This window comes from Cyprinodon variegatus, unplaced genomic scaffold (genome assembly GCF_000732505.1).
Source record: "Cyprinodon variegatus isolate N-32 unplaced genomic scaffold, C_variegatus-1.0 Scaffold572, whole genome shotgun sequence".
In the NCBI taxonomy this organism is placed as follows: Eukaryota; Metazoa; Chordata; class Actinopteri; order Cyprinodontiformes; family Cyprinodontidae; genus Cyprinodon; species Cyprinodon variegatus.
The window spans coordinates 386,332-397,721 of NW_015151025.1; the positions used below are offsets into that span (position 1 = coordinate 386,332).

At 42.1% G+C, this 11,390-nt stretch overlaps 1 protein-coding gene across 2 annotated transcripts in view; it reads left to right on the forward strand.

The window, feature by feature from the left end:
* Positions 1–11,390, forward strand: part of LOC107095772 (cyclin-dependent kinase-like 5) — an 83,223-nt gene that overhangs the window by 61,016 nt on the left and 10,817 nt on the right. The window contains exons 8-16 of one of the 2 annotated variants that reach the window (XM_015392056.1): positions 958–1,048; positions 1,167–1,356; positions 4,381–4,461; positions 5,315–5,481; positions 6,180–7,221; positions 7,598–7,699; positions 8,063–8,168; positions 10,655–10,778; positions 11,032–11,137. In XM_015392056.1, coding sequence (XP_015247542.1) covers positions 958–1,048; positions 1,167–1,356; positions 4,381–4,461; positions 5,315–5,481; positions 6,180–7,221; positions 7,598–7,699; positions 8,063–8,168; positions 10,655–10,778; positions 11,032–11,137 — 2,009 coding nt within the window. The remainder of the gene's footprint in view (positions 1–957; positions 1,049–1,166; positions 1,357–4,380; positions 4,462–5,314; positions 5,482–6,179; positions 7,222–7,597; positions 7,700–8,062; positions 8,169–10,654; positions 10,779–11,031; positions 11,138–11,390) is intronic. The other variant, XM_015392057.1, reaches the window with a different exon arrangement.

Sequence of the window (11,390 nt, forward strand, 5' to 3'; positions counted from 1 at the left end):
AACACACAGCCAGGCAGACGAGCTCCAAGGCAGCTCCCATGTCAGAGGATGAAGAGAGCACATCCAGCCAGTCATGGTCAGAGAGACAGGACTACAATGAAAAACAGGCCGATCTACAGCATCTATAAACAAGGCACAGCTGATATTTCTCTTGCGGATGGAGTCACAGCCAAACAGGAACAGACGAGGCGAAGCTACTATGAGAAAAAGCAGAGAGAGCAGAACGTTAGAGATTGAACTAACAGATTCTGCAGAGTGGGAGAATAGAGACAGAATGAAGCAGAATTATAAAATAGGGGTCCCTATGTCCTCCAGCAGTCTAAGCCTATAGCAGCATAACTATAGATATAGCTCAGGATATTGAGTTTCTTGCGAAGCTAAAAGCTGGTGTTATACCAGCTAACTGTCGGTTTTTTAACTTATGACTCTTCGAGACATTGGGATTTATTGAGCAATTAATTCAATTCCATCTCCCTTCTAAGCTGCAGCTCTCCTCAAGCTATCCCTCCATGCTTTTTGGTTACTTCTGGTGGAGTGAAGGAAAATTCTGGTCTTAAATGGTTGCACCAGGACTTATTTCAGGGCACCAAAGTCTAGGGGGTTGGATATAAATAAAGAATCACCTCAGGTGTTTATTTGAGTGTAATGAATATAAAAAATCATGGTTCTGCTACCCCTTGTTAAAAAACTATACACTACTCTGTTTTGGTCCATCGAATAAAAGCCAAATAAAATACTTTAAAGTTTCTGTGTATAAAATGATATAATGTTGAAATATGTATAGGCCAACCAGGCGCAGTACCTCTCAATCTTCTTAATTTTTATAAAACACTGAAGCAAGTTGCTGGAATTAATGAGAAAGAAACTGATTTTGTGTCGTTTTTAGGGCCCTCTCTGTGTTTAAAGCATGTTTAAGTCTTCCTTTATGACTTTGCTCATCACGTCTTCACTTTGCAGGTTTTGCACGTAATCTGTCTGAAGGGACTGATGCCAATTACACGGAGTACGTGGCGACTCGATGGTACCGCTCTCCAGAGCTCCTGCTAGGGTACGCCTGCCGTCTCATTAGCTGTGTTCAGCGATCTAGTCAGAGCACCGACATCTCGTTTGATTAGCCCTTGTTATGTCATGCCTTCGTTACCAACCCCTTAAATCCATGGTGGCAGGGCTCCTTACGGGAAGGCGGTGGACATGTGGTCAGTGGGCTGCATCTTAGGAGAGCTGAGTGACGGGCAGCCCCTGTTCCCAGGAGAGAGCGAGATCGACCAGCTCTTCACCATCCAGAAGGTGTTGGGACCCCTGCCTCCAGAGCAGATGAAGCTCTTCTATAACAACCCTCGCTTCCACGGGCTGAGGGTAACATCACACTCTTTACTGCAAACCTGTCGACCTCAAGTTTTATTTTGACCTTCATTTTCCCCTCCATTTTTTAATTTTTCCTTCCCTGCTATGTCTCTACCCTCTCTCCTTTTTCTTCTTCCTCCGGCTGAGTTTTCTGTGCCGTGACTGATTGGATCACAATGACTCATCGTGTATCATGTATCCTGTATGCACTGTGAAGGAAGACTGTGATAAGTCTTATGTGGCAGGATGGTGGTTCATCAAACCTCTGTTGTTCTTTCCTTCTCTTCCCTGTTGAAAATGAGGATTCTTTTAATTAGTTTGCAAACAGCTCCTTTAAAAAAAGTGATATTTTTCCTAAAGGTCACACCTGAAAATTACGCCATCTTTTATTTTAATTTCAGCTCATAAATGCATGAGTTGCTTTTCTTCTCCCCTGTAAGAGAGGCTTGTGTTTAAAGTTAAGATCCAGCATCATTAGTGCTGTCTGCATGAGAGAAAGCCCACCCACACACATCAGTCTGTAAAGCTTAACTAGTGGACATTCTCTCAAAGTCCAATTATCTTAACGACATGAGATCAAGAACACCCAAAAATGAAATTGCTTATCACTCAAAGTGTTTGTAAAATAATTTTTCAAAATCAAGAAACACAAGATGTTTGATTGATGCTCTGCACACAGAAGATTTGCAGCCGTTGCAGCTGCCTGAGAATAATTTCCATGCCAGTAAACTTATTAGAAAAAGTGTAAAAGTGTTCACCTAAACCTTTTCACATTTTGTCACTTTGGAACCACAAACCTGGAGGAGGTGACACATTTGTTGACATAATGACTGTTGTTTATGCATTCAAATGAATCTGACCTTTACTGTTGGAGTAATAAGAAAAAGCCATTCTTCAAACTACGTAGTTAAAAATATGCTGCACAATTTTATAAACTTTGAAAGCTACCTGGCTTAAAGTTGAGGGAAAGTTTGCATTAGGATTTTAAAACAGAGGGAAGCCTTTTCTGCAGAGAGGAGGCCCTGGATCATCTCAACGGCTCCTCTTTCCTGGGCTCTCTCTCTCTCTGGTTGCCTGATAACAAAAAGGAACACAAAGCCACAAACAAGCTCCGTTTCCTCTGGTTTCCTCCAGTCCTGGTTCGTCTGATACAACAGGGAACTACTTTATTGGTTCTGTGCTTCGTACCCATACGCCTGTTTAGACAGCCGTTAGCAGATACGGATTCTGCAGCCTTTCCAAACTGTTTGTTTACATTTTCAGTGGAGAGCGTTCCAGAAATATCACCAGCAGGAGCCGTTTTAGTCCTTCCAGATCCCACATTCTTCCATGAGATTAGTGATGAGGGGAACTGGGCTGCTGATTTTAGTTTACAGGCAGGAATAAATCATTACTGTGCATTTAGTAACCATCATCTACATGAGCTATTTATTTATGCACCTTGATAATTGGTGAGTCTAGATAATCTCATGTTTGTGGAGTTAAATATAATTCACCTGTGTTTGTAATTATTTGATTTGTTCAGTTTGATTTTTATGCATATGTGTGAATCTGAGTTTAGGTTCAGGTTTTAGCATCTACACTGGAAAAAGGATCTAGAAATAAGTAAAATTCCTCAAATTAACTTTATTAACCCTTAATTTGAGTAGGAAAATGAGATAGTTTGCCAAGGGAATGAGTATTTTTACTCTTAAAATAAGATAATTAGATAACATACAATTGAAATAAGTGCAATTTCTCTTCTTGTTTTAAATGTAAATTGTCTTGTTCCAATGGCAAAATATCTCTTTTATCTGCTTAATCCAACAACAAATGCACTTATTTAAAGAAAGAAAAACTTATCTAGATTTCAATTTTTTCCAGTACAGTGAACCCTCGTTTATCGCGGGGGTTACGTTCCAAAAAGAACCCGCGATAAGTGAAATCCGTGAAGTAGAAACCTTTATTTTTTTACAGTTATCATACAATGAAATACTCCATACAACATTGAAATCAAGGAACAAAAACTTTTTACAGGCCCAAGCATTTGTTTAACAAATAAAAGTAAAATAATACAGTTATAAATAAATAAGTAATAATTTTAATCATCAATACGAAATGAAGGGTTAATATTGCGGGGATCAGCACCGCCCCGCCGTGACGGATTGGAACGGGAGAAAATGAAAAATGATTATGAAAATAAATACAAAGTACAGTAGGACAAAAAGTGACTGACGTGTACAGTACAGTATTTCACTGCTGTTCTGACGGAGCCGCTGCATCCTGATTGCTCTGTGGCATTTTTTTTCTATTAAAGCCTGCGGTGCAGGTGTGTGTTTTGGAGAGAAGAACATAGTTATCGGTAGTTGTTGTCGCTCTTTTTTCTTGTGGGCCAAAAGATCCTTATAAACCGACATGCCACCATTAATATGTTTGACAATAAAGTTTAACAATGCATGATGCAAATCTGTGAAGCAGCGAGACCGTGAAAAGTGAACCGCGTTATAGCGAGGGTTCACTGTATATTAAAACTTCAAATGGATTTTATTCTGTTTTTACCAAATGAAGGGCTGCTCAGTGGTGCAGTGGGTAACACTGCTGCCTTGCAGCAAGAAGGTTCCGGGTTCAATTTCTGCATGTTTCTGCAAGTTTGCACGTTCTCCCTGAACATGCACGTCCTCTCCGGGTACTCCGGCTTCCTCCTACTGTCCAAAAACATGACTGCTAGGTTAATTGGCTTCACTAAATTCTCCTTAGGTGTGAATGGTTGTTTGTCTCTGTGTTGCCCTATGATGGACTGGTGACCTGTCCAGGGTTTACCCCGCGTCTCGGCGGTAGACAGCTGAAAACAGGCATCAGCACCCCTCATGACACCGCTTGGTATAAGCATGATGGAAAATGGATGGATTTTTACCAAATGGATAGAAAATTTTCGCACACTCTGTTAGTACACTCTCTATAGATACTGATTAGGGCGCTTGGCTTTAAAAAGGGATTGGATTATTCAACCAGTGTTTAAAATGACCAAACCCTGATATCTTTCTGCTAATATCTTAGTTCCCTGCTGTGAACCATCCGCAAACATTGGAGCGAAGGTACCTGGGGATCATCGGTGGAGGTCTGCTCGATCTGTTGAAGGTACGAATGAAACATCCGCTCCGCCTTTCCTAATTTATTCCATTCTCCTCTCTGCCACATCCTGGTGATTCCTCCTGAAAAACATCAGGAAAAACCAAAGAATCTAGAGTTTCATTGATTGCATCTAATAACCAGAACCTTGTGCTGGTGTTTACTTCGTGACTGCATGATGCCTCCTCGCTGCTCCGGCATCTCTCAGCTCATATCGTGGTTCCAGCTCCACTGTTATTTGCTGCGTCTGCACTGTAAACAGGAGCTCCATGTCAAGAATGTGGGCTGAGCTTTTTTTCACTTGCGCTTTTTCTCCTGCAGATAATGACTCACGGCTAACACTCTGACACCCTAGGAGTGACTTCACAGAGGACACACATCACCCTCATTAGTAATCAGCCTTCAGAGAAGCCATCAAACATTCATTGGACAAACTATCTTTACTGATTTCTGCTGCCATAGCTGCACGGCTCACAATCCATTTACTTCTCTTCATCTGTCTTTGGAAGAAATGAAAAAGCAGCTGCTGTGGGTTTTAGTTCTGTGAAACCAAAACAAAGCGATGTTCTGAGTTCACGAACAGTCCTCACGTCACTGAGGTTATTTTGAGATACCGGATTCAGCTTTGATTAAAGACTAAGGAGATTATTAAACATAATAATCCCACTAAGAGGAAAGGAAAATGTCATTAATCATGTTTTGCTTCGATGTTTGCCCTGCTGACTGTAAGATGCAGCCGCAGCATTACATGATAATGTAGATGAGTCAGAACAGCTTGACTGGATGTTTTCAGCTCGTCTGTGAGGTCTGGATGTGCAGAGTGTTTGAAGGACTCCTTCTGCTCCCTCTTTCCTTGCATCAGAACCTGCTGCTGCTCAACCCGACAGAGCGCTTCCTCACAGAGCAGTGCCTGAACCATCACGCCTTCCAGACCCTGCGCCTGGTGGAACGGCCCGGCCCGCCCACGCCCACGCCCGTACGCTCGGCCAAGAGAAAGCCTCACCACGGGGACAACACCACCCCCAGCAGGTCAGCAGGGGGCGCTGTAGTTGCTTTTAAACGGGTCCCCATCTCCCTGGTGTTTAGGTCCATTAACTGATGCTATTCTCTTTGTTTTGAACGTTTTCTCTTTAATGCAACTCTTTCATATCCCAAACTAGCTTCTTATTCCATCATGAAAACATATTACAAGACCTTGATACATTTTTAATACATCTCAAACTCCTGCCCCTTTTTTCCTACATTTTAACCACAAAACTTTATGTAATCATTGGGGAATTTTAAGTCCTAGATCAAGATCATGTTAATATCCTGTATGATGATAACCCTGCTAAATAAGGGCTCTTTTTAATTTTTTGACTATTTGAGCCGATGTAACCAGTAAATTTCTCCAGATCAATAAAGTAAATCAATCAATCAAGAGTTTCAAATATTCAGTGCTGTTAATTTACTGCTCCGACAGCAGTAAATGAAAATAAAAGGGAATGGCATCAACTGCCTGCAAAATCGGCCATTTTTTAAAAGTGCAATTAATTTTTTTCTCCATTTTAAAACCTGAAATTTTAAATGGCATGGGGATTATTTAAGAAAAGGGGATATTTTTGGTACATGTTAAATATAAGTTATTTTTTGGCTGTTAACGAATTTTATTAGCTGGACTGAATATAGAAATGGCTCTTTGTGTTGTAAAGGTGGCACATCCATGTTTTCTTTCTGTTTTTCTGCAGGAGCCATGGAGGGAAGAGCTCAGGAAGCCACCGATCCAGCAGCAGAGAGTGCTCCAGCTTACCCCGACAGGAGGACGTCCTCCCGGGCAGCGACAGCTTTCTGAACGGCAACATGGCGGCAGCCATCAACCTCAGCCCCACTCTGCATCCCAAGAACTACCAGCCGCAGATCTTCAACCACTCCACCGCCTACAGCATGGACCTGGCCGGCAGCAACCTGCCTCATCTGCTAAGCCCCGGTGAGGCCAAGGGCAAAGGCGACTTTGAGATGAGTTTGGGTGCCAAGCTACTGGACGGACCCGGTGCCAAGTACCTCAAATCCAACTTCCGCTCACAGCAGAACCGACACTCTTTTGTGGAAGGGAAGACCAACACGCTGCAGTCGGGGGAAAAACACAGCCGACACAACTACATAGAGTCCCACGGCTCCACGCCCTCCTCCAAGTTTGCCTACCTGAACTTGTCGAAGAGTTACGGCACGCTCAGCGACGCCAAGTCGGTGGGAAACCTAAATGATGTGCATCTGTATGCGGATGAGCCAACATCGCGCTACTTCCCGTCTAGCTGCCTCGACCTGACGGCTCCGAGCAGCCCAGCGTCCCGCAGGGTGGAGAGGTTGGGCCCCGGGACGGCTGGCCGAGGAGGGATGCGCTCAGACAGAGAGAGCAACACCCTGGACTCCTCATACAGGCGCTCCTCCACCCGCCATAAGGCGTCAGAAGAGGCCAAGTCACCGGATTCCCTGGACCCCGGAGATAGCAGCATGGATAGGAGCCACGGTCACTCTCTGTCTGCTCCGCATGATCCTCTCCCTTATGGTCAGGGATACACCAGCCCCTTCTCCTCACAGCAGCGGCCGCACCGCCACTCCATGTACGTGCGGAGGGATCACCAGAGGACGCACGGGGGAGACGAAGGCCTGCTGGTCGGCCAGGGAATCCCCACCAGAGCCAGCAGCCTCCAGCTCCTGTCGCCTCAGCTCCAGCACCGCACGCTGCCGCGCCACTCCGGGAGCTCATCCAGGGAAGACGACATGAGCCGGGTCAGTGATCAGCCCACGACAAACCTCTCTCCATCTTAGGAAAGCCTACACCCACAGAATCGTATCATATCAGATGCCTACACCAGATTGTGTTGGATAACTCTGCCTCAGCCAGCATTTATTCCTGCAGCATCTGAGGAAATCAGGATGTGTCCTGAGAAGTAAAGCTGGTTCTAATGACCCACTTAATACTACCAGCAAAGCAATTCAAATCTAAAAACATCACATGTTTGGCTTTGTGGTTAGGATGTGTGGTGAATCATGCTATCTGGGTATTTATGTACACAAATAGCATAAAAGGCTTGTGCTTGTGTTTTTGCCTGTATGTGCTGTGATGCTGAACTCTCTTCATGCTGCACCATGTCTCCATCGACAGAGCGAGCAGGCTCCCACTGAAGTCCCCCACAGCAGACCCCCAATAAGGGACTCCACCAGGGACAACACTGCATCTTTTCACTCACAGCGGCAAATAAGCGAGGTCCGACATTCTGCTTGCACCCACCATTCCCCACCCACATCCAGCCTTCCGAGAGAGCGGATGTGGGTGGATGCTGCTGTCATCCTCTCTCTCTCTCTCTCTTTCTCTCTCTCTGCATCAGATGCCTCTACTTTCTCTGTGTGCTTTGCTTCCATCTAATGTGACTCCTTATGATAGCGCAGTTAAGTTCGTCACTGCAGCTGTTTTATTTTAGCCAGTGACTGCAGGTTAAAAACTCCTCCACATGGTTTTCCATTCTTTCGGGTAAAATTGAATAAAAAAGCTAATGTTTCTGATAAGAAGCATGCCCAGCGTTCCCCATCTAAGTCTTCATATGTGAACAGTCGTTCTGCTGTCACTCAGGTTGGCCTATATCATGACCAACAAGCAGAAGACGGAGGTTCCTCCAAGGAGAACCGCAACATCTACAGTGAGTCCATGCCGAGGAGGGTGGGCAGCTTCTACAGAGGTGGGTTTACTACAGATTTCTAGTATCACTGCAGCATCGAGGCTGAAAATGCAGTTTAGATCAGGAGCCCTTTAGATTTTTTTCCTATTTAACAAAGTTTCACCTCCCCACTATATTTTTAAGGCCTTTTACTAAGATATGTGTTCTAATCTTTATTGTTTTATTTATGCAATAAACCAACACACCATTGAAGATGCATTAAAACATTGTAATACTCATTGAGTGTGATGTTTTGTATTCTGCCCCCATAATTGAATGCCTGTTAATAAAACCCAGTCAATTCAGCTGCTTTCACAAGTTACTGTGAGGAAAATATGATTTGAACACCCTGCTATTTTGCAAGTTCTTAGGTAATACACCAAGACGTCATGGTTTGAAATCATGCATGGCATGGAAGATTCACCTTCTTAAACCACATGTCAAGGGCTGTCTTAAGTTTGCCAATGATCCAGAGTCAAGGGAGAAAGTCATGTGGTCAGATGAGACCAAAATCAAACTTTTTGGTCATAATTCCACTAAACATGTTTGGAGGAAGAAGAATGATGAGAACCATCCCTACTGTGAAGCATGGGGGCGGTAGCATCATGCTTTGGGGGTGTTTTTCTGCACATGGGGACAGGGCGACTGTATTAAGGAGAGGATGATGGGGGCCATATCTTGCCAGATGTTAGGGAACAACCTCCTTCCTTCATTTAGAGCACTGAAGATGGGTCGAGGCTGGGTCTTCCAACATGACACACAGGCAGGATAACCAAGGATGGCTCTGGAAGAAGCAAATCAAGGTTCTGGTCTCCAGACCTGAACCCAATAGAGAATCTTTGGAGGGAGCTCAAACTCCGTGTTTCTCAGCGACAGCCCAGAAACCAGATTGATCTGGAGAAGATCTGTGTGGAGGAGTGGGCCAAAATCCCTCCTGCAGTGTGTGCAAACCTGGTGGAAAACTACAGGAAACGTTTGACCTCTGTATTTGCAAACTTAGGCTACTACCAAATATTAACATTGATTTTCTCAGATGTTCCAATACTTACTTGCAATCATACAAATAAATAGTTTTTTAAAAAGTCATATATTGTGATTTCTGGATTTTTATTTTTAGATTATGTGTCTCACAGTGGACATGCACCTAGGTATGCACCTATACCTAGAATTTCAGACCCCTCCGTGATTTGTAAGTGGGAGAAGTTGCAAAATAGTTGGGTGTTCAAATACTTATTTTCCTCAATGTAAGTAATTAATGGCCTTTTGGGAATTAATTATCAATAATCAAATTTGAGCTGTGCTCTTAACTAGTTCAAAGCAATTAAATTAAAGTGAGAAACTGTCTTTAGGAAAAAATATGGGCAGGAATGTTCGCCATCATTGACTACATTTTGAATTGTTTGACTGAATCTGAATTACAGAGCCTAGGAAGTGTTGGTAGGTTAAATATATATATATATATATATATATATATATATATATATATATATATATATATATATATATATAAATATTCCAGATAAAGTAAATGCAGATTTAATTTAGTTTCTATCATAATTTTCCACCTGTGTAGAAACAGCCTGCCTCCTGTGTTCTTTCAAAGTAAAAACAATTGCCCTTTACTACGATAGTTTTTAACGTGTTGAAAAATAGCCATTACAGCAAGTATCCAATGATTTACAAATAGAAATGTGATCTTAATTAACAGATAAAAGTACCTCTGTCTAAATCGGTGTTGTGTTTAAAAAAATGACATCTGCTTCTGTTAGTATAATTAGATCATTTTTCTTTGAGGCCTTTTTTTTCCTGCAAGTTCTGCAATGTCTCGTTTTTCTCCTTGATTAAATAGCAATTTGTTACTCAGACCATCCAGGACACCTTGGAGTTATCTCTCCTTAGAAACCCCAGCTTAGACTAAAAATGTGTTTATTTTTTCTGATTTATACTTGTTTACCTTTTATTTGCAAACTGTGATAATGGGCAAAATTGTTTTGCTCAGGATTTAACTTTTAAAAAGCAAATGCTATTGGATGGAGGGACAGTGATTCTAATTCGAGGGATTAAGTCATTGTTTGGATTCAGACTTTAAGATTCGAACAGTTTAAGGAACATTTTTAGAACCGTGTTTGGTTTATGGTTGTATCTTTAAAAAATGTAGATCTAATATAGAAAAGATTACATTTCTTTGCAGTTTACCTTAAAATAGTATCTCAGGACAGATGTTTATTTTAAAGGGACAGTTTAATTTTAAAAAAATCAGAAGCATTTATTATTTTATCCTTTTGGTCTTTACTTTCAGCGCGATCAGCTGCAGGATTAAAAACTGGACAGTGGTTACCTTAAAATGCTAGTTGGTAGCTGTAAAATTGTTTCTGCAGGCATTTTAGAGGTGGTGTAGCCAGTTGTCAGGGTAGCTGTTAAATTGAGATAGCTTTTGAATTTTGACACATTTTTATTTCCTGCAGTGCTCTTTTTTTTATAACGGTTTCTTTTTGTTGGTCATACAGTGCCATCTCCCCGGCCAGACAAGTCTTTTCACGACGGCAGAGGCCCGGGCCGGGACTCCGGCTTATCTGGCGATGGCAGCAGTTTAACAAATCACTCCAAGCGCCAGCCTGCGTTTGACCCCTGGTAATTAGATATTGTTTGACTAAAATCTAACATATACTCTTTATTTGCTGAATAAACAAAAAACATTTTCTTAGTTTTTTTTTTTTCTTGGGCCCTGATTGTTTTACATCAACATGAGTTCATTTACTTTTTCCATTGTAAGAACAATTATGTCCCATTTATTTATATCTTCCTCAACTGGTTTGACACAAGTTTTAATTTAAAAATGTCTCAGCCGGGACTTCATCCTCTGCCCTCTTTGTTTTATTTTCAGGACTGGCCCAGATACCGTGGTCCTGAATGCATCCGAGCCATCCAAAGAAAAGGAGAAGCAGGGTTTCTTTAGAGCAATAAAAAAGAAAAAGAAGAAAACTCAGATGGTAGGTCGCCTCAAGAGGTAAAACGCTCTGTTTTTGCATCCTATCCTTGCTTCTACTTCCCGTATTATTGTTTAATCGAGAGGCACTTTCACAAATGTTTAACTGGTCTTTTGCATCACCTTAAAGTACTGTATCAGAGGAAAGGCTCTGATTAAAGGATCTATGCCATCAAAAAGTCTTTTAGCATTTTAGTTTCAATTGGATATTAATAGGATATAGATTTATCAACACAGAGTTAACAGCCTTAAATTTC